Consider the following 27,459-nt stretch of genomic DNA (forward strand, 5'->3'; position numbering starts at 1 on the left):
TGAGACACCCAATGAAAGACCCCAATAAGTAACCAATGGGGAATCTTGACGGGTGCTCAATGGGGCACCCAGTGGGGCAGCTCCGTGGGGCTCAATGGAGCACCCAATGAAAGACCCCAATGGGTAACCAAAGGGACACCCATTGGGATGCTCGATGGGGACCTCAATGGGACACTCAATGGGTCACACAATGAGATAGCCCAATAGGACACCCAATGGGATACCTGATGAGGCACCCTAATGGGATACCCCAATGGGGCACCCAGTGGGGACACCCAATGGGGCACCCCAATGGGATACTCAATGAGACACCCAATGGGACACCCCATGAGACACCCAATAGGATACCCAATGGGGCACGCCATGGGACACCCCACTGTGTCCCTGCACTGAGCCCTGGGGACATGGGACACGGCCCCATTGGCTGTCCCCATTGGCTGTCCCCATTGGAGTGTCCCCATTGGAGTGTCCCCATTGGGTGTCCCCATTGGGTGTCCCCATTGGGGCATCTCCATTGGAGTGTCCCCATTGCCACCATTGGGGTGTCCCCATTGGCCATCCCCATTGGCCGTCCCCATTGGCTCTCCCCAATGGAGTGTCCCTATTGGCCATCCCCATTGGCCGTCCCCAATGGGGCTCCCTCATTGGCCCCTGTCCCTGGCAATAAATCACATGAGGAGAGCTCCGTGTGTTTATTGAGGCCTCACGCCTGTGTCACGTGGTTGTCACGTGCCTGTCATGCATGGGTCACGTGGGGGCTCAGGCCTGGGTCACGTGGGGGTCAGGCCTGGGTCACGTGGGGGGTCAGGCCTGGGTCACGTGGGTCCGGGTCACGCGGGCTCTGCCGCCGCCGCCGCCTCCTCCCGCTGCCGCCGCCGCTTCTGGCGCTGGAGGAGCCGACGCTCGCGCTCAAACTCCTTCATGCGCATCACGTAACTGGGGATGAGAGCGGATAATGTGGGAATGAGGTGGGAATTACACGGGAATGACATGGGAATAACACAGGATTAACATGGGAATGACACGGGAATGGGATGGGAATAACATGGGAATGAGATGGGAATTACACTGTAATAACATGGGAATGACATGGGAATAATATGGGAATGACATGGGAATAATATGGGAATAACACGGGAATAACATGGGAATGACATGGGAATGACACAGGAATAACATGGGAATGACATGGGAATAACACGGGAACGACATGGGAATGACATGGGAATAACATGGGAATTACATGGGAATGACATGGGAATGATATGAGAATGACATGGGAATAACATGAGAATGACATGGGAATGACATGGGAATGACATGGGAATGACATGGGAATAACACGGGAATAACATGGGAATAACATGGGAATAACACGGGAATAACATGGGAATAACACCGGAATAACATGGGAATAACATGGGAATGACATGGGAATGACACAGGAATGGGATGAGAATAACATGGGAAAGACACGGGAATGACATGGGATTGACACACGGGTGACACAGTGACACCCCCATCGCCCCTCCCCCCCCATACTCTCGGTGCTCGCAGCTGTCCCACTGGTGCTTGAGCTCCCCACAGCTCCAGGGCTCCGGGAAGGTCTCTCGGCGGCACCGGAGCAGAGCCAGGAGATGGTGAGAGCAGAAATCCCGCTGGGAGAGGGGCAGCCGAGCCAGGGACAGCACCTCGGGGGGGGCGGGGGGGGCTGCGGGGGGAGGGGTTAGCATGGACACCCCATAGACACCCATAGACACCCCATAGACACCCTATAGCACCCATAGCACACACAGACACCCCACAGACACGCCATAGACACCCTATAGCACCCATAGCACACACACACACCCCATAGACACCCTATAGCACCCATAGACACCCCATAGAACCCATAGACACCCTATAGCACCCATAGCACACACAGACACCCCATAGACACCCCATAGACACCCAATAGCACCCATAGACACCCCATAGACACCCATAGACACCCCATAGCACCCACAGACACCCCATAGACACCCATAGACACCCCATACACACCCAATAGCACCCATAGACATCCCATAGCACCCATAGACACGCTATAGCACCCATAGACACCCATATTCACCCCATAGCCCCCATAGCCACCCTATAGCACCCACAGACACCCATAGACACCCATATTCACCCCATAGCCCCCATAGCCACCCTATAGCACCCATAGACACCCATAGACACCACATAGGCCCCACACCCCCCGCACCCCCCCGGCGCCCGCAGAGGTCACGGGGTCACCCCAAGGTCACGTGTCACTGACCGCGCGGGCGGCGCTGCGGCAGCCCCAGGTCCGGGGGGAACGTGGGCATGCGCAGTGGGTCCGGCTCCGAGTCCGCCCCCCCCACGTACCGGCGCGCCAGGTGCGCGCCCATGGCGGAACCGGAACCGGAGGCACCGGAAGTGGGACCCGCCCGGACGGGCAGAGGGGAGGGGCAGAGGGGAAGGGGGGGAGCGGATTGGAGGGAACGCCCCCTGGGGGCGGGGCTAGGGGAAAGGGGCGGGGCTAACACGGGAGAGACAGAGGGGAAGAGGCGGGGCTATGTGAATGGGGCGGGGCTACGGAAAGGGGCGTGGCTAACACGGGAGAGCGACGTAAGGGAAGGGGCGGGGCTACGGAAAAGGGGCGGGGTTAACACGGGAGAGCGACGTACGGGAAGGGGCGGGGCTACAGTTAAGGGATAGGGCTGCATCAAAGAGCTATGTAATGGTGGGGGCGTGGCTAGGGGTAGGGGCGGGGCTAGGGGAAAGGGGCGTGGCTATGGGGTAGGGGGCGGGGCTAGGGGAAAAGGGCGGGGCTAACACGGGAGAGCGACGTAAGGGAGGGGGCGGGGCTACAGGCAAGAGACCGGGCTGCATAGAAGCCATGTACGGGATGGGGGCGTGGCTAAGGATAAGGGGCGGGGCTATCCGGAAGGGGCGGGGCTACGGGAAAGGGGTGTGGTTATGGGAAAGGGGCGGGGCTACGGGAAGAGGCGGGGCTAACACGGGAGAGGCATATGAGGGAAGGGGCGGGGCTACAGGTAAGGGATAGGGCTGCATGGAAGCCATGTAAGGGATGGGGGCGTGGCTATGGGTAAGGGGCGGGGCTACGGAAAGGGGCGGGGCTAACACGGGAGAACGAGATAAGGGAAGGGGCGGGGCTACAGTTAAAAGACCGGGCTGCATGAAAGAGCCATGTAAGGAATGGGGGCGTGGCTATGGTAAGGGGCGGGGCTATGGGCAAGGGGCGGGGCTACGGGTAAGGGGCGGGGCTAGATGGCTGCCTTGCAAGGGAAGGGGCGTGGCTATGGTTAAGGGGCGGGGCTATGGTTAAGGGGCGTGGCTATGGTAAGGGGCGTGGCTATGGGTAAGGGGCGGGGCTGGATGCCAGTGCCATGTACGGGATGGGGGAGGGGCCGTTCAAAAAGGGTGAATTTTACGTTAAAAATTCGCTCTCGTGAGGATCTATTTGTGGGGGCAGAAAAATGTTAATTTTTGTGAGCAATGTTTGAAAATAAATTGGGTTAAAAAATGGCAAAAATGGAAACTGGGGCTTGGGGCAATGGGGGGGGGGTGATGGACACAGCGGGGTTTGTCAGGGGGGTATGGGGGCTATGGGGGCTATAGGGTGACTATGGGGTGACTGTGGGGGCTATGGGTGCTATGGGTGTTATAGCGTGACTATGGGGTGACTATGAGGGCTATGGGTGCCATAGGGTGGCTATGGGGTGACTATGGGGGCTATGGGTTGGCTATGGGTGCTATGGTGCCTATGGTTGCTATGGTGGCTATGGTTGCTATAGGGTGGCTATGGGTGCTATAGGGTGGCTATGGGTGCTATAGGGTGGCTATGGGTGCTATAGGGTGGCTATGGGTGCTATGGTGCCTATGGGTGCTATGGTGGCTATGGGTGCTATGGTGGCTATGGTTACTATAGGGTGGCTATGGTTACTATAGGGTGCCTATGGGTGCTATGGTGCCTATGGGTGCTATGGTGGCTATGGGTGCTATGGTGCCTATGGGTGCTATGGTGGCTATGGTTACTATAGGGTGGCTATGGTGCCTATGGGTGCTATGGTGCCTATGGGTGCTATGGTGGCTATGGTTACTATAGGGTGGCTATGGTGCCTATGGGTGCTATGGTGCCTATGGGTGCTATGGTGGCTATGGGTGCTATGGTGGCTATGGGTGCTATGGTGCCTATGGGTGCTATGGTGCCTATGGGTGCTATAGGGTGGCTATGGGTGCTATGGTGCCTATGGGTGCTATGGGTGCTATGGTTACTATAGGGTGCCTATGGTTACTATAGGGTAGCTATGGGTGCTATGGGTGTGTTGTGGTTTAAACCAAGTCCCCCAACTCCCAGAGAGTTAGGAAGGAGAATCCATAGAATGCAGCCCCCACGGGTTGAGATAAGCCCAGTTTAATGGCTAAGCTGCCGTGGGAAGGACTCAGTCAGAGCTCAATGTGATCAGACAAGAAGCCATTTATGGCACAGCATTAACTTATATCCTATTGCTCACACACCTACAGCCATTTGGGATCTCATGGTTGGATACTTGTCCTGAGGACCCTGAGTGACTAACATAGAACTGGTTAAGCTCAGGTGAGAACTTGACCTCCAACCCTGGGTGCTATGGGTCAGTGTGGGGCAGTGTGGGGCAGTGTGGGTCAGTGTGGGGCAGTGTGGGTCAGTGTGGGTCAGTGTGGGGCAGTGTGGGGCAGTGTGGGGCAGTGTGGGGCAGTGTGGGGCAGTGTGGGGTGTCTGTGCCCATGGGATGGAGCTGGATCAGCTTCAGGCCCCATTGATCCATGGGGCAGCAATGGGGAATAGGGATGGTGTGAGGGGTAAAGGAATGGTGCTGCTTACACAGCAGTGCTGCTGCCCCATGGACACAATGTGTGAAAGGTAGAGACCTTTACATATATAGATATTAATTAATATATATTAATTATACATTATTATATATTATTATCATAAACATATATATTATATATTAAGTAAAATTATTATTAATTTATACATTAAAAGTATTACGATTACCAATAGTAATATATTTTTATACCATTTTAATACTTTTACACGTATAAATATATGTTATACATATATAAATATATAATAATTATACATTATTATTATTATATGTTATTATCGTATTATATATTATATATTAAGTATATTATTATTAATATATACATTAAAAGCATTACAATTACCAATAGTAATATATTTTTTATACCTTTTTAATAGCTTTACATATATAAATATATATTAATTATAAATTATTATTATATATTACTATATATTACATATATTACATTTAAAGTACATTATTATTAATATATACATTAAAGGCATTCCCATTACCAACAGCAATGCCACAAATCAATACAAAGACATTAAGGCATTAACTTAAAGCAGTAACTATTGATCAGCACTAGGATCAGTGCTGGGCTCTATTGATCAGCACCAGCAGTGCTGGGCTCTATTGATCAGCACTAACAGTGCTGGGCTCTATTGATCAGCACTAACAGTACTGGGCTCTATTGATCAGCACCAACAGAGCTGGGCTCTATTGATCAGCACTAACAGTGCTGGGCTCTATTGATCAGCACCAACAGAGCTGGGCTCTATTGATCAGCACCAGCAGAGCTGGGCTCTATTGATCAGCACCAACAGAGCTGGGCTCTATTGATCAGCACCAACCTCTGGTTCTGGGCTCTATTGATCACAACGCCTCCATTGCGATGCTTCGGGCTTCCCCTCAGAGCCATCGCGCCGCCATTTTGTCTTCTTCCCTTTCCTCCTCCATCTTAGTGCCTTCCCCTCCTCTTAAGCGGGAGCGCACCCCATTGGCTGCCCTCCTCCGCTACGCCGGCTCCCATTGGTAGCCGCCCCCCTTAGCCCCGCCCTCCCCGCGGTCTGATTGGCTGCGCCGAGCGGCTGCCGAGGTGATAAAAGGGGCGGCGCGGCCCCGCTCGCCTCAGTGCAGGGGCGGTGCTGGCAGCGGCAGGAGTGAGGCGGTAATGGGGCGGGGCCGAGCGCTTTGGGCGCTTTTTAACCCCAAATTCACCCTTTTCAACCCAATTCTGAGGTGTTTTTAACTCCTCTGAAGGCTTTGGGAGAATTCGGGCGTTTTGTCCCCGTTTAAACGCGTTTAAGTCGCGTTATGTCGTGTTGGATTCATGATCTGTGGGGTTTGATTCGTGTGGGATGGGCTTTAATAGGCGTTATGTAGAGTTTAGTACACGTTATATCGGGTTTAAGATGCCCTATATCGGTTTTTATCGCCTTTATATCGAGTTTTCAGTCACTTTATATCGATTTAAAGTCATTTTATATGGGCTTTTAGATCGAATTTCAGTCACTTTATGTCTATTTGAAGTCATTTTGTATCGCGTTTTACTTATTTTATGTCGAGATAAAGTTATTTTCTATCCACTTCTACTCCTTTTAAACTTTTTTTTTCTCATTTAATCACCTTTTGTGCCGTTTATTCCACTTAATTTCTTTATTAACTTTGGATCGGTTTTCATTCGCTCTCGTTCAGTTTATGCCGGATTTAAACGTTTCAATTCGGATTTATTCACTTTTAATCTCTTTTTAACCCCTTTTACCCGCTGTTGATTGACTTAAATCCGTTCTAATTCACTTTTAATCACGTTTTGGGTCACTTTTTACTCCCATTAACTTTCAGGGGAGTTTTCGTCCCTTTTATGTGCATTTGTTAACATTTTTTCACTTTTAATCACTTTTATTCACTTTTCAGTCAGTTCTATTCCGTTTTATTTGCTTTAAGTAGTTTTTTATTCGTATTTTTATTCTTTAATTGATTACATATTTTAATCACTTTTAATCCACTTTCAATTAAATTCCTTTTAATCGGTTTTAATCCACTTGTAATTGGTTATAAACCGCTTTTAATTTGTTTTAACCCAATTTGAATTGTTTTAAATCGGTTTTAATCCACTTCTAATTCGTTGTAATCCACTTTTATCCCACTTTTAAATAGTTTCAATCCAATTGGAATTAATTTTAATCGGGTTTAATCCGTTTTTAATAGGTTTAATCCCATTTTAATCGGATTTAATCCCATTTTAATGGGTTTTAATCCCATTTTAACCGGTTTTAATCCGTTTTTAGCCGGTTTTCATCCGGTTTTAACCGGTTTGAATCCGTATTTAATCGGTTTTATTCCCATTTTAACCGGTTTTCCTCCGTTTTTAACCGGTTTTAATCCCATTTTGACCGGTTTTAACCCGTTTTTAATCGGTTTTAATCCCATTTTAACCGGTTTTAATCTGCTTTTAATCAGTTTTAATCCCATTTTAATTGGTTTTAATCCCATTTAAATCGGTTTTAACTGGTTTTCATCCCATTTTAACCAGTTTTAACCCGTTTTTAACAGATTTCATCCGTTTTTAACCAGTTTTCACCCATTTTTAACCCATTCGATCGCGTTTTACCCCAAACCCTTCCCCGCCCTCCCCTGAGGTGATTTCCCGCGCCCGCAGGCCCCGCCCACCGCCGCCATGTTTTACTACCCGGCCGTGCTCCAGCGCCGCACCGGCTGCTTCGGCACCATCTGGTAACCACGGCAACGGGGGGCGTGGCTTGACCCGCTGGCCAATCAGATCGCTCCTCTCACCCCATGCCGCCTTCTGATAGGCTGGCGGCCACGTGCTCTTCCCGCGTGCTGCGTCGGGAGTACCTCGGCGTGGACGTGCCCCGCCTATGGTAACACGGGGGGGCGTGGCCTCAAAGGGGGCGTGGCTTCGTGCGTGACCGCGCTTCCCCATTGGCTCCCTCGTTGCAGCGCGGCTGTGTCGGCGTTCGTGATTGGTCGCGGCGGGTGGGAGGTGCCGCCCCCTCCGGCCGGAGCCCCGCCCCCTCGCTGCTCGCTGTACCTCGCGGCCCTGCTGCAGCTGGGGCTGGCGCGGGTCCACGTGAGGCAGTGCGGCTGCCTGCTGCGTGCGTGCGGTCACGTGGACGGGGGGGGCCTCATTAACGCTAATGAATGGGGTCACGTGGGATGGGGCGGGGCCTCGGGAGCGCTAATGAACGGGGTTAATAGAGGCTGAATGGGAGTAATTAACAGGGTGACGTGGGAGGGGTGGGGGCCTCGTTAGCGCTAATGAATGGGGTCACGTGGGACGGGCGGGCCAATGAACGGGATCACGTGGTTTGGGGGGAGGGGCTTCAGCGATAATGGATCGTGGGGCGGGGCCTCATTAATGCTAATGATGGGGTCACGTGGGACGGGCGGGGCCTCGGGAGCGCTGAGAGTCACGTGGGAGGGGTGGGCACCTCATTTATGCTAATGAACGAGGTCACATGGGAGGGGCGGGGCCTCGGGAGCGCTAATGAACGAGGTCACGTGGGAGGGGGCAGGGCGTCAATGCTAATGAATGGGGTCACGTCGGATGGGCGGGGCCTCATTAATGCTAATGAATGGTGTCACGTGGGAGGGGCGGGGCCTCATTAGTGCTAATGAATGGGGTCACGTGGGGCTGGGGTCATTAAGGGGTTCCTAAGGGCAGGAGTTGGGGTCAATGGGGTGTGAATGGGTTTAAGGGGGGTCATTGGGGGTGCACAGGGGCAATGGGGATAGTTATGGGGCTCTATAGGGGTTATGGGGCTCTATGGTGGTTATGGGGCTCTATGGGGTCCGTATGGGGGTTATGGAGCTCTATAGGGGTTATGGGGCTCCATGGGGTCCCTATGGGGGTCTCTGTGGGGTCTCTATGGAGGTTATAGGGCTCTATGGGGTCCCTATGGTGGTTATGGGTCTCTATGGGGCTGAGGCCGCTATGGGTCCCCCCCCATAGAAGACGCTGCGCTGGTTCTGGAGCGGCTGCACCGGGCCCGGCCCCCCCCAAGGATCGATGTCAGCCCCCCCCGACGGTGAGACCCATAGAGACCTATAGGAACCCATAGGAACCCACAGGGACACATAGAGACCCCATAGAAACCCATAGAGACCCATAGTGACCCATAGAGCCCCATGGAGCCCCACAGCTGCCCCATAGCTGCTGTGTTCAGGCCGCAGGTGCTGGTGGATGCCCAGGCCCAGATGCTGGAGCTGGAACTGGCCCCGGATCCCTTCTTTGGGGTTATGGGGATGGAGCTGCCGAGCCCCATAGAGCTGCCGAAGGTACTGCCCCATAGAGCTGCCCCATAGAGCTTGCCCCATAGAGCTGCCCCATAGAGCTGCCCCATAGCGCTGCCCCATAGAGCTGCCCCATAGAGTTGCCCCATAGCGCTGCCCCATAGCGCTGCCCCATAGCGCTGCCCCATAGAGCTGCCGAAGGTACTGCCCCATAGCGCTGCCCCATAGCGCTGCCCCATAGCGCTGCCGAAGGTACTGCCCCATAGCGCTGCCCCATAGCACTGCCCCATAGAGCTGCCGAAGGTACTGCCCCATAGAGCTGCCCCATAGAGCTGCCGAAGGTACTGCCCCATAGCGCTGCTGAAGTTACTGCCCCATAGAGCTGCCCCATAGAGCTTGCCCCATAGCGCTGCCGAAGTTACTGCCCCATAGAGCTGCCCCATTGAGCTTGCCCCATAGCGCTGCCGAAGGTACTGCCCCATAGAGCTGCCCCATAGAGCTGCCCCATAGCACTGCCGAAGGTACTGCCCCATAGAGCTGCCCCATAGAGCTGCCGAAGGTACTGCCCCATAGAGCTGCCCCATAGCGCTGCTGAAGTTACTGCCCCATAGAGCTGCCCCATAGAGCTGCCGAAGGTACTTCCCCATAGAGCTGCCCCATAGAGCTGCCCCATAGGGCCTGCCCCATACAGCTGCCCCATAGAGCTGCTGCAGGTACTGCCCCCTAGAGGTGCCCCATAGCGCTGCCGAAGGTACTGCCCCATAGAGCTGCCCCATAGCGCTGCCGCAGGTACTGCCCCATAGCATTGCCCCATAGAGCTGCCCCATAGAGCTGCCCCATAGAACCTGCTTTAACACCCACCCCATATCCCCTATAGATGCTGGTGGAGGAGATCCCCCCCCCACCGGGTGAGTTCTGCCCCATAAGTGTGGGGCTACTGGGGGTGCATGGGTGTCTATGGGGTTGCTTTAGGGTGTCCACGGGCTGTCTATGGGGTGTGTATGGGGAACTGTGGGGCTGTATTGGGGTGTCTATGGGGCACTATGGGATGTCTGGGGTGTCTATGGGGCTGACCCCCAAGTGCTGCCCCACTGCAGCCCCCCCCCTGACCGTGTCCCCTGAGGTCATCACCCTGAGGGAGCCTGAGCCCGAGGTCCCAGTGCTGCCTGGCGTTGAGGTGGGTCTGCCCCATAGCGGCACTTATGGGGCTGCCCCATAGGGGTGGGGGGTTATGGGGCTCTATGGACTCCAATGGGGGTTGATCTGATGTCCCGTTGCGTTACTAGATCCCTCTAGGGCGCTGTGGGGCTGCCCCATAGAGGGTTAGGAGCCGCTGTGGGGCAGCCCCATAGAGGCTTAGGGGCTGCTGTGGGGCTGCCCCATAGAGGGTTAGGGGCCTGCTGTGGGGCAGCCCTATAGAGGGTTAGGGGCCGCTGTGGGGCAGCCCTATAGAGGGTTAGGGGCCGCTGTGTGGCTGCCCCATAGAGGGTTAGGGGCCACTGTGGGGCTGCCCCATAGAGGGTTAGGGGCCGCTGTGGGGCAGCCCCATAGAGGGTTAGGGGCCGCTGTGGGGCAGCCCCATAGAGGGTTAGGGGGTGCTGTGGGGCTGCCCCATAGAGAGGTTGCTCTGTGGGGCAGCCCCATAGAGGGTTAGGGGCTGCTGTGGGGCTGCCCCATAGAGGGTTAGGGGCCGCTGTGGGTCAGCCCCATAGAGGGTTAGGGGCCACTGTGGGGCTGCCCCATAGAGGGTTAGGGGGTGCTGTGGGGCTGCCCCATAGAGGGTTAGGGGGTGCTGTGGGGCTGCCCCATAGAGGGTTAGGGAGCGCTGTGGGGCAGCCCCATAAGAGGGTTGGGGGCTGCTGTGGGGCTGCCCCATAGAGGGTTAGGGGCTGCTGTGGGGCTGCCCCATAGAGGGTTACGGGCCGCTGTGGGGCTGCCCCATAGAGGGTTAGGGGCCGCTGTGGGGCAGCCCCATAGAGGGTTAGGGGCCGCTGTGGGGCTGCCCCATAGAGGGTATGGGGCCACTGTGGGGCAGCCCCATAGAGGGTTAGGGGCTGCTGTGGGGCTGCCCCATAGAGGGTATGGGGCCACTGTGGGGCAGCCCCATAGAGGGTTAGGGGCCACTGTGGGGCAGCCCCATAGCGCTGTGGGGCACAGGAGGAGCTGCCTGAGGTGACGCTGAGGGAGCTGGAGCTGCTGAGTGAGGCTGAGGCTGAACTGGTACCCCCAGGTATGGGGCAGGGGTCACTTATGGGGCTGGGGAGAGGCCGTGACCTTCCCCAGCCCCATAGCGACCCTGCCTTGTGCCCCATAGAGGAGGAAGTGCCTGAGGTGCCAGCGCCCGTGGAGGTCCCACGTGAGCACTTATGGGGCACAAGGAGCACTATGGGGTTCTATGGGTCACTTATGGGGCTGGGGGGGTATGTGTGGGGGGTCACTTATGGGGCACACTGGGCACGTATGGGGCTGGGGGGGGTCACTTATGGGTCTCTATGGGGCATTTATGCATGGGGAGCATGGACGGGTTTCTGTGGGTCACAGGGCTGGGGGGGGGTCACTTATGGGTCACAATGGTTCACTTATGGGGCAGAGGGGGGGATCTATGGGTCGCAGTTGTCTCACTTATGGGGCAGCCTCTCCCCACAGCTCCCATCCTCCCTGCGGTGCCCCCCATCACAGTACGTGTGGGGTCTCTGTGGGTACTATGGGGGCTCTGGGGGGCTCTATGGGGCATTTATGGGTCTCTGTAGGGTCTTTATGGGGTCTCTATGGGTCCCTATGTGGTTTCTATCGAGTCTCTATGGGTCTCTATGGGGTGTCTATGGGTCTGTCTCTGGGGGTCCCTATGGGGTCTCTATGGGTCTCTATAGGGTCTCTGTGGGGCTCTATGGGTTTCTATGGGCTCTCTATGGAATCTCTATATGGGTTTATGGGGTTTTTATGGGTCTCTATGGGCTCTCCATGGGTCTCTATAAGTCTCTATGGGGTGTCTATGGGGCTCTATGGGGTCTCTATGGGGCTCTATTGGCTCTCTATGGGATCTCTACATGGATCTATGGGGTCTCTATGGGCTCTCCATGGTTCTCTATGGGTCTCTATGGGGCACTAACCCCCTATACCCCCTGTAGCCTCCTCCTGCCCCACGGCGCCGCCGCCGGCGCCGCCGCCTGCCCCATAGCGACCCCGAACCGCAGCTGCCCCAGGCCCAGTTCCAGGCCCAGCTCCAGCAGCCCCAGATCCACTGCCAGCCCCTGGTGAGTGGGGCCCATCTATGGGGCTGCCCCATAGATCTATGGGGCAGGAGCTAGAGATGTGCCCCATAGGTGCTGCCTGAGCCCCCCAAGAGGCGCCGCTGGACCCCAAAGCAGCTGCTGGAGACCCCGACCTGTGGTGGGGCTATGGGGCGCTATGGGGGGGGGGGGGGGGGTTATGGGGCTCAGTGGCTCTCAATGGGGCTCTATGGGGCTGTGCTCTGCCCCATAGGGTGGCTGCCCCCCAATCTCTGGGCCCTATGGAATCGCTGCCGGCGCCTGCCCCACATCGAGGCCCCTCCAGCCCCCCCCGAGCTGCCCAGTGAGGTGGAGGTGAGGCCCCTGCCCCATAGATGCCCCCTAGGCTCATAGATTCCTTCCAGCCCCATAGATCCCCATTTAGCCCTATAGATTTCCATTTAGCCCCACAGATCTCCATTTAGCCCCATAGATCTCCATTTAGCCCCATAGACCCCCATTTAGCCCCATAGATCCCCATTTAGCCCCATAGATCCCCTCCAGCCCTATAGATCTCCATTTAGCCCCATAGATCTCCATTTAGCCCCATAGATCCTCTCCAGCCCCATAGATATCCTCCAGCCCCATAGATCCCCATTTAGCCCCATAGATCTTCTCCAGCCCCATAGATCCCCATTTAGCCCCATAGCTCCCCTCCAGCCCCATAGATCTGCATTTAGCCCCATAGCTCCCCTCCAGCCCCATAGATCCCCATTTAGCCCCATAGATCTCCATTTAGCCCCATAGATCCCATTCTCTGCCCTGTAGGTGCTGAGGGAGGCGCTGGAGCCAAGTCTGCCCCCACTGCCCTCCTCGGGTGAGCTATGGGGTGTCTGGGGGGCTCGATGGGGTCCATATAGGGTCTCTATGGGGTCTGTGGGGTCTCTATGGGGTCTCTAGAGGGTCTCTATGGGATCTGTATGGGTCTCTATGGGATCTCTATGGGGTCTCTATAGTGTCTCTGTGGGTCGCTATGGGGTCTCTATGGGTCTCTATATGGATCTCTATATGGATCTCTGTGGGTCTCTCTCTATGGGTCTCTATGGGATCTGTGTGGGTCTCTGTGTGTCTCTATGGGGTCTCTATGGATCTCTATGGGTCTCTATGGGGTCTCTATAGTGTCTCTATGGGGTCTCTATGGGGTCTCTATGGGTCTCTATGGGTCTCTATATGGGTCTCTATGTGTCTCTATGGTCTCTATGGATCTCTATGGGGTCTCTGCCTCTCCCCATAGAGGTGTCCCTGGAGGTGTCAGAGGAGGAGCCTCGGCCCCGTCTGTTGACCCCCGAGGAGCGGCGGTGAGGGGGGGGGAGGGGAGGGGGCTCTGCCCCACACTTGTGGGTCCAGCCCCACACTTATGGGTCCTGTCCCTGCCCCTCAGGCCCCTCCCCCCATTGCCCCCCCCCACCCTCCCGGAGCTGCCTGAGCGCCCCGAACCGGAGCTGCCCCCCAGCGCCCCCCCCAGCATGGCTGCCCTACGCAGGTCAGTGCCCCACACTTATGGGGCAGCCCCATAAGTGCAGCCCCCCCCTTTCATGGCAGCCCCATAAGTGGGGGGGTACTTATGGGGCTGCCCCATAAGTGCAGCCCCCCCCATACATGGCAGCCCCATAAGTGGGGGGTGGGAGTGGGGGGGTACTTATGGGGCTGCCCCATAAGTGCAGCCCCCCCCCTTACATGGCAGCCCCATAAGTGGGGGGTGGGAGTGGGGGGGGTACTTATGGGGCTGCCCCATAAGTGCAGCCCCCCCTTACATGGCAGCCCCATAAGTGGGGGGTGGGAGTGGGGGGGGTACTTATGGGGCTGCCCTATAAGTGCAGCCCCCCCTTACATGGCAGCCCCATAAGTGGGAGTGGGAGTGGGGGGGGTACTTATGGGGCTACCCCATGAGTGCAGCTCCCCCTTTACATGGCAGCCCCATAAGTGGGGGGTGGGAGTGGGGGGGGTACTTATGGGGCTGCCCTATAAGTGCAGCCCCCCCTTACATGGCAGCCCCATAAGTGGGAGTGGGAGTGGGGGGGGTACTTATGGGGCTGCCCCATAAGTGCAGCCCCCCCCCTTACATGGCAGCCCCATAAGTGGGGGGTGGGAGTGGGGGGGGTACTTATGGGGCTGCCCTATAAGTGCAGCCCCCCCTTACATGGCAGCCCCATAAGTGGGAGTGGGAGTGGGGGGGGTACTTATGGGGCTGCCCCATAAGTGCAGCCCCCCCTTACATGGCAGCCCCATAAGTGGGAGTGGGGGGGGTACTTATGGGGCAGCCCCATAAGTGCAGCCCCCCCCCTTACATGGCAGCCCCATAAGTAGGGGGTGGGGGGGGTACTTATGGGGCTGCCCCATAGGCTGGTGGCGGCCGTGGCGCGGCAGCCGGGGGGGGGGGAGCTGGCGGCCATCTTGCCCCCCGGCGCCTCCCGGGGGCTCATGGGAAGGCTGTTCTACCTGTGCCTGGGTGAGTTGGGGGGCAGCCCCATAAGTGACCCCTTGGGACCCACAAGTGACCCCTTGGGACCCATAAGTGACCCTAAGCCCCTCTCCCTCCAACCTGTTAAGTGCCCCCCCCCGTGCCCCATAAGTGTGGGTCTGCCCCCAGGTGACCCTCCCCTGACCCATAAGTGGACTTTCCCCTGAGTGCCCCATAAGTGACACTCCCAGCCCCATAAATGGCCCTTTGGGACCCATAAGTGACCTCCTGTGCCCCATAAGTGACTCCTAACACTGGCTCAGCCCCACAAGTGGGTCTGCCCCTCAGTGTGGGTCTGCCCCCCAAGTGCCCCTAAGTAATCCCCAAACACCCCCTCGCCCCATAAGTGAACCCCCACTGCATGACCCCTTGAGCCCCATAAGTGACCTTTTGGGACCCATATGTGACTCCCCAGCCCCATAAGTGACACCCCCACCCCCACACGTGCCCTTTTGAGCCCCATAAGTGACCCCTCTGAGCCCTGTGCCCCATAAGTGACCCCCCCCCCCCCAAACACCCCTCACCCCTAAGTGTGGGGCTGCCCCCTAAGTGCCCCGTGCCCCATAGAGCTCTGTGGTGCCGGATGGCTGCGGCTGGAGCAGACCCAGCCCTTCGGCCCCATAAGTGTGGGGCCAGGGCCGCGCGGGCCCACCCCTGCTATGGGGCAGGAGGAGGAGGAGGAGGGGGGGGTGGCCCCAGACCCCTCCTATTAAAGCTCTTGGGACCCAATGGTGGCTCCTGATTGGTTCCTGGTGTGATGACGTCATTGGGAGGGGAGATGGGATTGGCTGGCGGTGGGGGTGCAGGGTTAGGGCGGCTCATGGCTCCCATAGACACCCCATAGAAACCCCACAGAGCCCCATAGCCCCCCACAGACACCCCACAGACACCCCATAGACCCCATAGACACCCCAGGGAGCACCATAACCCCCATAGAGCCCCATAGACATCCCATAGACACCCCATAGAGGCCGATAGCCCCCCACAGACACCCCATAGAGCCCCATAGACACCCCAGGAAGACCCATAGCACCCCATACAAGCCCATAGCCCCCATAGATACCCTATAGCATCCCATGGACCCCCATAGACCTCCCTGTCACCCAATAGATACCCACAGTCCCCCATAGAGGCCCATAGATACCCGATAGACCCCCCTAGCATCCCATAGATACCCTATAGACTTCCATAGCCCCCCATAGGACCCCATAGAAACCCACAGTCCCCCATTAACTGGTTCCGGGCTCCAGGGAATGGGAATTCCTGGGGGGGAGCAGGGGATGGACATGGTCCTGGCTATGGGGCAGGATCCAGCTCAGCCCCATAGAGCAGTGTGGTTATGGGGCAGGATCCAGCCCAGCTCCGTCAGCCCCATAGAGCAGTGTGGTTATGGGGCAGGATCCAGCTCAGCCCCATAGAGCAGTGTGGTTATGGGGCAGGATCCAGCTCAGCCCCATAGAGCAGTGTGGTTATGGGGCAGGATCCAACCCACCCCTTCAGCCCCATAGCAGGACACAGACACCAGGAGGTTCCAAACCATCTCTATTGCACACCAGGAAGGAGCCTCCATCATCTTCATCACTGAACATGGACACCAGGAGGGACCCAAATCCAGCCCCATAGCAGAACATGGACATTACAAGGTACCTGAACCCAACCCCATCATCCCCATTACACAACATGGACATCATCAAAGACCCCAAACCCACAACCCATCACCCCTATAGCAGAACATGGACATTGAGAAGGACCCAAACCCACAATCCCATCATCCCCATCACTGAACATGGACATTAGAAGGTACTGGAACCCAACCCCATTACAGAACATGGACATCAGGAAGGACCCCAACCTACCCCTATTATGGAATGTGAATAGCAGGGAAGACCCCAAACCCATCCCCATCAGCCCCATAGCAGAACATTGGACATCAGGAAAGACCCCAACCCAACCCCATCACCCCATAGGTCAACATGGACATAGAGAAGGACCCAAACCCACAACCCCATCACCCCCATTACACATCATGGACACCAGGAGGAACCCCAACCCAATTCCATCAGCCCCATAGCAGAACATGGACATTAGGAAGGAGCCTCCATCACCCCCATCACTGAATGTGGACATTAGAAGGTACCAGAACCCAACCCCATCTGCCCCATAGCAGAGCATGGACATCATGAAAGACCCAAACCCACAACCCCATCAGCCCCATAGCAGAACATGGACATTAGAAGGTACTGGAACCTGACCCCATTACCCCCATAGCGGAACATGGACATCAGGAGGAACCCCAACCCAACCCCATCACCCCATAGTGGAACATGGACATAGAGAAGGACCCAAACCCAAACCCCATCACCCCCATTACACAACATTGGACATCAGGAGGAACCCCAACTCAATCCCATTACTCCCATAGGGGAACATGGACGTTAGGAAGGACCCAAACCCATCCTCATCACTGAATATGGACATTAGAAGGTACCTGAACCCAACCCCATCACCCCCATTACAGAACATTGGACATTAGAAGCTATTTGAACATGACCCCATCAGCCCCATAGTGGAACATGGACATTGGAAGGTACCTGAACCCAACCCCGTCAGCCCCATTACACAATATAGACATTAGGAAGGACCCAAACCCACATCCCCATTACACAACATTGGACATCAGGAGGAACCCCAACCCGACCCCATTACCCCATAGGGCAACATGGACATAGAGAAGGACCCAAACCCACAACCCCATCACCCCCATTACACAACACTGGACATCATGAAAGACCCCAACCCAACCCCATCACCCCCATAGGGTGACAATGGACCCCCAGACCCCCCCCCCTCACCTCCCCTCCAGGCTCCTCTCCCTGGCGATCACTCCCTCCTCGAACTTGATCATGAGGGTGGTTCCCTTGTGCCAGTGAGCAGTGACCCTGGCGGGGAAGCCTCCGGCTGCGAGCGCAGCCTCCAGCAGCCCCGCGGTGAACGCGGCGCAGTTGAGGCTGCTGTTGTGCCGCGGCACCGACACGAACGCGTTCACCAGCGGCTCGCGCTCGATCACGTAGTAGGTCCTGGCGTCGTCGTTGGCCTGCTCCAGGCGCTCGGCCTCGCGCCCGAACAGGCCTCGCCACAGAGGCCCCTTGACGAACAGCAGCGCCGGCAGCAGGCGCGTGTCCCGGCGCCCCGGCCGCTCCCGCGCCGCCAGGGCCTCGAGGGCGCGAGGACCCACGTGGCGGCCCAGGCGCGCCAGTCGCGCCTGCAGCTCCGCCACCGAGCGCACGCGGCGCTGGCTGTACTGAACCAGCTCCGAGAACAGCAGCGCGAAGGCTCCGGCCGGGACCTCAGAGCGGGAGCCCCACAGGGGGCGGTCCAGGGAGGGGGCTTTGGGGCGGGTGAAGCGCGGCTCCATCTGCGGGGTAGAGGGAATGGGGTCAGTGGGGAGCAATGGGGATCAATGGGGGTAATGGGGGTAATGGGGGTCAATGGGAGTCAATGGGGATCAATGGGGCCCAATAGGGGCCAATGGGGTTAAATTGGGCTCAATGCAGTTAAATGGGGCTCTATGGGGCCCACTGGGGTTCAATGGGGTTCAATGCCCAATGGGGCCCAATGGGGTTCAATAGGGTTCAGTGGGGCCCAATGGGGTTCAATGGGGCTCAATGGGGCTCAATGCCCAATGGGGTTCAATAGGGGCCAATAGGGTTAAATTGGGCTCAATGCAGTTAAATGGGGCCCAATGGGGTTCAATAGGGTTCAGTGGGGCCCAATGAGGTTCAATGGGGGTCAGTGGGGGTCAATGGGGATCAATGGGGTTCAATGGGGCTCAATGCAGTTAAATGGGGATCAATGGGGGTCAATGGGGTAATGGGGTAATGAGGGTAATGGGATTCAATGGGGATCAATGGTAGTCAAAAGGGATCAATGGGAATCAATGGAGGGAATGGGGTAATGGGGCTAATGGGGGAATGGGGGGAATGGGGCTCAATGCAGTTAAATGGGGATCAATGGGGCCCAATGGGAGGCAATGGGGATCAATGGGGGAATGGGGGGATGAGGATAATGGGGTAATGGGGTATTGGGGCAATAGGGGGAATGGGGGCAATGGGGGTCAATGGGAGTCAAAAGGGATCAATGGGGGAAATGGGGGTGATGGGGAAATGGGGATAATGGGGGTAATGGGGCTCAATGGGATTCAATGGGGGTCAATGGGAGTCAAAAGGGATCAATGGGAATCAATGGGGGGCAATGGGGGACAATGAGGGTAATGAGGGCAATGGGGCTCAAAACGAATCAATGGAAATCAATGGGGGTAATGGGGTCAGTGGGATCAATGGGGGTAATGGGGATAATGAGGTAATGAGGGTAATGGGATTCAATGGGGTTCAATGGGGATCAATGGGAGTCAAAAGGGATCAATGGGAATCAATGGGGGGCAATGGGGATCAATGGGGCCCAATAAGGGTCAATGGGGTTCAATGGGACCCAATGGGGATCAATAGGGATCAATGGGGCAATGGGGATAATGGGGTATTGGGGCAATGGGGGTCAATGGGAGTGAAAAGGGATCAATGGGACTCAATGGGCACCAATGGGAGTCAAAGCAGATCAATGGGGGCAACAGGGATCAATGGAATTCAATAGGGGGTCAATGGGGTGGGGGTTGGGGGGTCCATGGGGGGTGCAGAGCGCATTTGAGCCCCTCTATGTGTCTGGGGGTGCGGGGGGAGTCAGAGGGGTTCGAGGGGTGCGGGGGGGGTCAAGGGGCACTCAATGGGGCTCATTGGGGTTCAGTGGGGTGTTGGGGGAATCAATGGGGCCCAATGGTGTTCAATAGTGTTCAACAGGGCCCAATGGGGGTGGCGGGGGGCTCAATGGGGGTCAATGGGGTTCAACGGGACTCAGTGGGGGTGCCGGGGGGGGTCAATCGGGTTCAATGCGGCTCTATGGTGTTCAATGGGGCTCAATGGGGCCCAATCGGGTTCAATGGGGCCCAATGGGGCTCAATGGTGTTCAATGGGGCTCTATGGGGCTCTATGGTGTTCAATGGGTCTCTATGGGTCTCTATGCGGGTCAGTGCCCTCCCCCCCCCCGTTACCGACCCTGCTCCGTTCGCTGCCGCTCCCTTCGCTTTACGGCCGAGACTGTCGTAAAACCGCTGCGGAGAGGGAGCGGCTGCGCACGGAGGGGGCGGGGCCTGAACGGAGGGGGCGGGGCCACTGCGGGCGTAACCCCGCCCACCATGGCCACGCCCCCCTCCCATGGCCCCGCCCCCTCCCGTGGCTCCGCCCTCCTCGGGGGGCGGGGGGGGACGGACCCCCGGGGTCATTTGGGGTCACGGGGGGGGGGGGGGGGGGCAGTGGACATCTGGGGAGGCAGCTGGGGTGGGGGTGGGGGGGAAGGAGGGGGTCGCTGACGTCATCGGTTACGTCATCGGACTCCCCAATGTGGGGGGGATGCAAAGTGACCCAGAGTTGTCCTTGGGGGGCACCCATGGGTGCTATGGGGTGTATGGGGTGCCATGGGTGCTATAGGGTGTTGTGGGACACCCACAGGTGCTATGGGGTGTTATGGAGTGCCCCGGGTGCTATGGGGTGTTGTGGGGCACCCATGGGTGCTATGGGGTGTTGTGGGTGCCCTGGGTGCTGCTATTGGGTGCTATTTAGTTCTATGGGAGCTGTGGGTGCTATGGGGTGTTTTTGGGCACCCATGGGTGCTGGGGCTGCTGTGGGGCACCCATGGGCACTCTGAGATACTATGGGGTGCCATGGGTGCTGTAGGTGCTATGGGTGCCTTGGGGCATCCATGGGTGCTGTGGGACACTATGGAGTTCTATGGGTGCTGGGGCTGCTATGGGTGCTATGGGGCACCCGTGGGTGCTGTGAGATGCTATGGGGTGATCTTTAGTTTAAGGGTGCTATAGGGTGTTTTGGGGTACCCATGGGTGCCGTGGATTCAATGGAGATCTATGGCTGCTGGGGCTGCTGTGGGGCACCCATGGGTGCTGTGACATGCTATGGGGTGCAATGGGTGCAACGGGGTGCAACGGTGCAATGGGGTGCAATGGGTGCAACGGGTGCTATGGGTGCTATGTGGCACCCATTGGGTGTTATGGGGTGCCATGGGTGCTATGGGTGCTATGGGGCACCCATTGGGTGCTATGGGGTGCAATGGGTGCTATGGGGTGCAATGGGTGCTATGGGTGCTATGTGGCACCCATTGGGTGCTATGGAGTGCAATGGGTGCTATGGGTGCCGTGGGTGCTGCCCCCCCCCCGTGTCCTCAATCCCTCCCTGGCACTCGGCACCAATCAACCAAATGGGCATTAATTGCACCCAAATCCTCCCGTGCCCCCAATCCCCTCCCCCCTGCCCCCCCCGTGTCCCACACAGCACCCATGGGTGCCCCATAGCACACACAGCACCCATGGGTGCCCCATAGCACCCACAGTACCCATGGGTGCCCCACAGCACCCACAGCACCCATGGGTGCCCCACAGCACCCACAGATAGCCAGCGCACCCCACAACGCCCATGGGCACCCCATAGTACCCCTAGCATCATGGGTACCCCATAGCACCCACAAACACCCACAGCACCCATAGATGCCCCATAGCACCCATAGGCACCCTATAGCACCCACAAACACCCATGGGTGCCCCATAGCATCCACAAACATCCATAGCACCCATACATGCCCCATAGCACCCATAGACACCCCATAGCACCCATAGCGCCCATGCCCCCCCCCCGTGTGCCCCCCCGCGCTCCCTCCCCCCCCCCTCTCCCCATCCCAGTATAAGTGCCGCTGCTGCACTGGGGCTGCACCCACCATGGCCGCACCAGGGGGCACAGAACCTGCGGGGGTGAGGGGGGGGCACCCATGGGGGGGATGGGGGGCACCCATGGGGGGGGGGCAGCCGTGGGGGGGGCACCCATGATGGGGGTGGGGGGCACCCGGGGGGGGTTGGGGGGTACCCGGGGGGGGGGTGGGGGGCACCCGGGGTGAGGGGGGGGGGCACCCATAGGGGGGGGGTTGGGGGGCACCCGGGGGGGGTCCCTGAGGGGGGGGGTCCCGTTTGTGGGGGTCCCGTTAAAAGGGGGGTCTCTGCTTTAGGGGTGCCCCATTAAAGGGGGTACCTGTTAAGGGGGGTCCCTATTGAAGGGGTGTCCCTATTAAGGGGAGTCCCTATTTAAGGGGGGTCCCTATTAAAAGAGGGCCCTATTAAAGGGGTGTCCCTATTAAGGGGGGTCCCTATTAAAGGGGGTCCCTATTAAGGGGGGTCCCTATTAAGGGGGGTCCCTATTTAAGGGATTCCCTATTAAAGGGGGGTCCCTATTAAGGGGGGTCCCTATTACAGGGGGGGTTCCTATTAAAGGGGGCCCCTACTAAAGGGGGGGTCCCTATTAAGGGGGGTCCCTATTGAGGGGGGTTCCCCATTACCCTATGGGGGGTTCCCCATTAACCTCGGGGGGTCCCCCTTCCCCAATGGGGGTTCCCCATTAACCTCGGTCTCCACCTCAGGGGACTCCCCCCCCCCCAGACGGGGACTCCCCCCCCCCGGAGCACGAGGGATTCTTCTCCCTGCTGAGCTCAGTGCAGGGAGGGAGGATGGAGGAACAGCGCTGCAGGCTGGGGGGGGGCGGTGAGCGGGGGGGGGGGGGCTGGGGGGGGTATGGGAGGGGTTATGGGGGGCATAGGGGGGTCTATGGGGGGGATGGGGGGGTCTGTGTGGGGCAGAGGGGGGGCTATGGGGGGCATAGAGGGGGATGGGGGGTTGTGGGGGGGGCATGGGGGGCAGAGGGGGGGCTTGGGGGGGAATGGGGAGCAGAGGGGGTCTATGGGGGGGATGGGGGGTCTGTGTGGGGCAGAGGGGGGGTCTGTGGGGGGGTCTATGGGGGGCATAGGGGGGGTCTATGGAGGGTCTATGGGGGGCATAGGGGGGGGTCTATGGGGGGCATAGGGGGGGTCTATGTGGGTGTCTAGGGGGGTGCCCATGGGGGTCTGTGGGAGTGTCTATGGGGGGTCTATGGGGGGTCTATGGGGTCCCTATGGGGTCTCCATGTGTCTCTATGTGTCTCTATGGTCTCTATGGTTCCCTATGGGGTCTCTATGTGTCTCTATGTCTCTCTATGTGTCTCTATGTGTCTCTATGTGTCTCTATGGGGTCTCTCTGTGTCCGCAGGCTCCGAGGTCTCCCCCCCCCCGGAGCTGGAGTCGCTGCTGGAGCTTCTCGGCCGCTCTCAGGGCAGGAGGATGGAGGAGCAGAGAGCGGAGGGGCCGAGGACAGGGAAGGTGGGGGGGGGGGGGGGGCAAAGAGGGGGGGCAAAGGGGGGGGGGGGGGGGGGGCTATGGGGGAGCTATGGGGGGGCAAAGAGGGGGTGCAATGGGGTCAATGGGGGGGAATGGGGGGATATGGGGGGGCAATTGGGGGGGATGGGAGGGCAATGGGGGGGACAATGGGGGGAATGAGGTGGGATGGGAGGGGCTATGGGGGAGCTATGGGGGGGAATGGGAGGGGCTATGGGGGGCAATGGGGGGTACGGGGGGGCAACGTTGGGGCAATGGGGGGGATGTGGGTTACGGGGGGGGGACAATGGGGGGGTAATGGGGGAATGGGGGGCTATGGGGGGCAATGGGGTGAGAATAGGGGACAATGAGGGCAATAGGGAGGCAATGGTGGGATAATGGGGGAATGGGGAGCTATGGGGGGACAATGGGGGGGAAGGGAGGGCTATGGGGGGAATGAGCAGGGAATGGGGGGTATAGGGGGATAATGAGAGGGCAATGAGGGCAATGGTGGGATAATGGGGGGGAAAGGGGGGGGCTATGGGGGGATAATGGGGGGGCAAGGGAGGGCTATGGGGGAATGAGCAGGGAAGGGGGAATGGAAGGGCTATGGGGGGGCTATGGGGTGGAAATAGGGGGCATAGGGGGAGAATGGGGGGGCAATGAGGGCAATGGGGGGGCAATGGTGGGATAATGGGAGAATGGGGGAACTATGGGGGGGGCAATGGGGGGGCAAGGAAGGGCTATGGGGGGAATGAGCAGGGAAGGGGGAATGGGGAAGTTTGGGGGGGCCAATGAGGGGGGAATGGGGGCAATGGAGGGCTATGGGGGAAGGGTGGAAATGGGGGTGTACGGGGGGGGACAATGGGGGTGCAATGAGGGCACATGGGGGGGTCATTGGGAATCATTGAGGGGCAATCGGGGTCTATGGGGGGGACAATGGGGGGGTCATTGAAGGCCATGGAGGGGCAATGGGGGAGGGGAATTGAGGGTCCCTGTATGGCTGTGGGGGGGGAGGGGCCCCCCCCAATACCAACCCCCCCCCCCCATTGCCCCCCCAGGACCAGGACTGAGCCCATGGAGCCGGATGCTGACACCCCCCATCCCCCCCCCATATCCCCATGACGTCACCTCCTGCCCCCCCCCATCCTGTACCCCCCCCCCCCCCAATAAAGCCCCTCCCCCCCCGTGCATCGCTATGGGGCTGACACCAGGGCTGGACTTGGGGGGGGGGAGGGGGGGGCATCCCCATCACTGTGACCCCCCCATGGGTGTTTATTGGGGGGGGGGGGCAGGATGTGGCTCCTGGGGTGTCCACAGTGGTGCTGGGTCCAAAGCACGTCCATGGGGCAGGATGAGGCCCCTGGGGTGTCCACAATGGTGCTGGGTCCAAGGCATGTCCATGGGTCATTATGAGGCCGTGTCTTCAGTGGGGCCATGGTGCTGAACCATGGGGCAGGATGAGGCCCCACATCCCTGTGCATCCATGGGGCTGGGTACAGGCATGGCAATGGGGGCAGGATGAGGCCCCTTGTCCTCAGTGGGGCCATGGTGCTGCTCTATGGGGCAGGATGTGGCCCCTGGGGTGTCCACAATGGTGCTGGGTCCAGGGCACATCCATGGGGCAGGATGAGGCCGTGTCTTCAGAGGGGCCATGATGCTGCTCTATGGGGCAGGAGGAGGCCCCACATCCCTTGTGCATCCATGGTGCTGGGTGCGGGCATGGCAATGGGGGCAGGATGAGGCCCTGGTTCCATTGTCCTCAGTGGGGCCATGGTGCTACTCCATGGGGCAGGATGAGGCCCCGTGTCCCTTGTCCCCAGTGCATCCATGCTGAGGGCTTGATGATGAAGCCAAGTGTCCCCATGGGTCTGTGGTGCTGGCTCAGGACCCGTCCATAGGGCAGGATGAGGCCCCACATCCCTTGTGCATCCATGGGGCTGGATACAGGCTTGGCAATGGGGGCAGGCTGAGGCCCCATGTCCTTTGTCCCCATGTATCAATGGTGCTGGCTCAGGACCCATCCATGGGGCAGGATGAGGTCTGGTGTCCCCACGTATCTATGGGGCAGGATCAGGCCCCTCCTCCATCAGTCTCAGGGCTCCTTCCCCTCCCGCAGTCGCTGCTTCAGAGCTGCCAGGGCCTTGCGCTGGGGGGGCAATGGGGACAATGGGGTCAATGGGGGGGGCAATGGGGTCCATTGGGGTCAATGGGGGTGGCATTGGGGTCCATTAGGGTCGTCACACTGGGGGGGGCACTGGGGACCATTGGGGACAATGGGGTCCATTGGGGGGGTCACAATGGGGGGCCATTGGGGTCCATTGGGGATAATGGGGTCCATGCAGGGGGTCACACTGGGGGGGGCACTGGCGTCCATTGGGGGCAATGGGGTCCATGGGGGGGGGCACTGGGGTCACGCAGGGGTCACGCAGGGGTCACACAGGGGTCACCGGGGTCACGCAGGGGTCACCGGGGTCACACAGGGGTCACCGGGGTCACGCAGGGGTCACTGGGGTCACCCAGGGGTCACTCACCCGCTCAGGGTTGTCCGGTGGAAAAATCTCCCTCTGGAAAAGAGCCGAGAATGGGGGAGGGGGAGGGGCGACCCCTTCTGACCCCCCCCATGACCCCTCCCTGACCCCCCCATGACCCCTATGAGCCCCTCCCCCTCCCTGACCCCCCCATGAACCCCTCCCCCTCCCTGACCTCCCCATGACCCCTATGAACCCCTCCCCCTCCTTGACCCCCCCATGACCCCCCTCCCCTCCCCCCCCCGGGTCCGTTCCCCTTGGCCCCGCCCCCTCCCCTGGCCCCGCCCCCTCCCCTGGCCCCGCCCCCTCCGCACCCTGCGCTGCACCACGTGATGCTGGAAGTACTCGGCCTGGTTGGAGACCCAGAAGAGACCCACAGGGAAGGAGAGATAGAGAAACATCTGTGGGGCACATAGGGATACATGGGGATCCATAGGGATACATAGGGATATCCATAGGGATACATGGGGATACATGGGGATACCCATAGGGATACATGGGGATACCCATAGGGATACATGGGGATACATGGGGATACCCATAGGGATCCATTGGGATCTATAGGGACACCCACTGACCCTCATTGGCACTCAGTGACCCCCAGTACAACCCCACGGGAAGGGAAGGCAGAGCAGCATCTGCAGGGACAGCCATGGACACACTGCCCCCATTAACACCATTAACTCCCATTACCCCCATGGACCCCCATGGACCCCATTAACCCCTATTGCCCCCCCCCCATTAACTCCATTAACTCCCATTGCCCCCATTACACCCCATGGACCCCATTACCCATTAACCCCCCATTAACCCATGGACCCCCATTAACTGCCATTGCCCCCCATTAACCCCTATTGCCCCCCATGGACCCCATTAAACCCCATTGCTGCCTCATCAACCTCTATTGCCCCCATTACCCCCCATGGACCCCCATTAACCCTCCTATTAACCCCTATTGCTCCCATTACCCTCCAAGGACCCCATTAAACCCCATTGCTTCCCCATCAACCCCTATTGCCCCCATTACCCATTAACCCCCCAATTAACCCCCATTAACCCATGGACCCCCATTGCCCCCATTACCCTATTACCTCCATTACCCCCATTACCCCATTATCCCCATTGCCCCCATTACCCATTAACCCCCCTATTAACCCATGGACCCCCATTAACTGCCATTGCCCCCATTAACCCCTATTGCCCCCATTACACCCCATGGGCCCCATTAAACCCCATTGCCCCCATTAACCTCCATTGCCCCCCATTAACTTCCATTACCCCCCATTGCCCCCATTACCCATTAACCCCATTTAACCCATTAACCCCCATTGCTCCCCCATTAACCCCCATTACCCCAATTAACCCCCATTGACCCCCATTGGTTCCCATTGACCCCATTGACCCCCCATTAACCCCCATTGACCCCATTGACCCCCATTGACCCCCATTGACCCCCATTGGTTCCCATTACCCTCAGTATCTCCAGTTTCACCCCCATGCTTCCTCCTGTTCGCCCTCAGCTTCCTCCTCCCCCCACCTCCCATCACCGCCCCCTCCCATTGGCCGAGCTCCCAGCACGGCCGCAGCCGATTGGCTGAGAGGCTCCTGACCGGGGGGAGCGGTGGCCAATCAGCGGGCGAGAGGGCGGAAGTGGGCGGTGCTGAGCGGGCGGAAGTGACGCCATTTCGGCGGTCGGGGCGGACATGGCGGCGGTGATGGAGGAGGCCGCGATGGAGGAACCGGAACCGGGGCCTGGACCGGAACCGGAACCG

At 58.5% G+C, this 27,459-nt stretch overlaps 4 protein-coding genes and 2 long non-coding RNA genes across 6 annotated transcripts; 3 read left to right on the forward strand and 3 right to left on the reverse strand.

The window, feature by feature from the left end:
• Nucleotides 1–677: 677 nt before the first annotated feature.
• NDUFB7 (NADH:ubiquinone oxidoreductase subunit B7) lies at nucleotides 678–2,456 on the reverse strand. Its single transcript, XM_034072063.1, has 3 exons — nucleotides 2,306–2,456; nucleotides 1,543–1,711; nucleotides 678–936 (listed from the first exon to the last, which is right to left on the reverse strand). Exons 1-3 carry the CDS (start codon nucleotides 2,415–2,417, stop codon nucleotides 831–833), a joined length of 387 nt encoding a protein of 128 aa, XP_033927954.1. The 5' UTR covers nucleotides 2,418–2,456; the 3' UTR covers nucleotides 678–830.
• Nucleotides 2,457–8,816: 6,360 nt separating this feature from the next.
• Nucleotides 8,817–10,348, forward strand: LOC117437566 (uncharacterized). Its single transcript, XR_004550472.1, has 4 exons — nucleotides 8,817–8,929; nucleotides 9,068–9,179; nucleotides 10,012–10,042; nucleotides 10,232–10,348. It is a non-coding gene; the product is annotated as an uncharacterized lncRNA (long non-coding RNA).
• Nucleotides 10,349–11,708: 1,360 nt separating this feature from the next.
• REC8 (REC8 meiotic recombination protein) lies at nucleotides 11,709–13,705 on the forward strand. The gene is made up of 6 exons (XM_034072079.1): nucleotides 11,709–11,812; nucleotides 12,263–12,388; nucleotides 12,458–12,524; nucleotides 12,618–12,718; nucleotides 13,172–13,220; nucleotides 13,638–13,705. Exons 1-6 carry the CDS (start codon nucleotides 11,759–11,761, stop codon nucleotides 13,703–13,705), a joined length of 465 nt encoding a protein of 154 aa, XP_033927970.1. The 5' UTR covers nucleotides 11,709–11,758.
• A 1,038-nt stretch (nucleotides 13,706–14,743) lies between these two features.
• Nucleotides 14,744–15,593, forward strand: LOC117437561 (uncharacterized). Its single transcript, XR_004550471.1, has 2 exons — nucleotides 14,744–14,852; nucleotides 15,432–15,593. It is a non-coding gene; the product is annotated as an uncharacterized lncRNA (long non-coding RNA).
• A 2,119-nt stretch (nucleotides 15,594–17,712) lies between these two features.
• Nucleotides 17,713–20,034, reverse strand: TRAPPC5 (trafficking protein particle complex subunit 5). Its single transcript, XM_034072005.1, has 2 exons — nucleotides 19,970–20,034; nucleotides 17,713–18,279 (listed from the first exon to the last, which is right to left on the reverse strand). Exon 2 carries the CDS (start codon nucleotides 18,277–18,279, stop codon nucleotides 17,713–17,715), a length of 567 nt encoding a protein of 188 aa, XP_033927896.1. The 5' UTR covers nucleotides 19,970–20,034.
• Nucleotides 20,035–24,450: 4,416 nt separating this feature from the next.
• PET100 (PET100 cytochrome c oxidase chaperone) lies at nucleotides 24,451–27,213 on the reverse strand. Its single transcript, XM_034072037.1, has 4 exons — nucleotides 27,159–27,213; nucleotides 26,002–26,088; nucleotides 25,691–25,723; nucleotides 24,451–25,305 (listed from the first exon to the last, which is right to left on the reverse strand). Exons 1-4 carry the CDS (start codon nucleotides 27,183–27,185, stop codon nucleotides 25,252–25,254), a joined length of 201 nt encoding a protein of 66 aa, XP_033927928.1. The 5' UTR covers nucleotides 27,186–27,213; the 3' UTR covers nucleotides 24,451–25,251.
• Between the last annotated feature and the right edge of the window lie 246 nt (nucleotides 27,214–27,459).

The sequence above is a fragment of the Melopsittacus undulatus genome, chromosome 23, assembly GCF_012275295.1.
Source record: "Melopsittacus undulatus isolate bMelUnd1 chromosome 23, bMelUnd1.mat.Z, whole genome shotgun sequence".
Taxonomy (NCBI): Eukaryota; Metazoa; Chordata; class Aves; order Psittaciformes; family Psittaculidae; genus Melopsittacus; species Melopsittacus undulatus.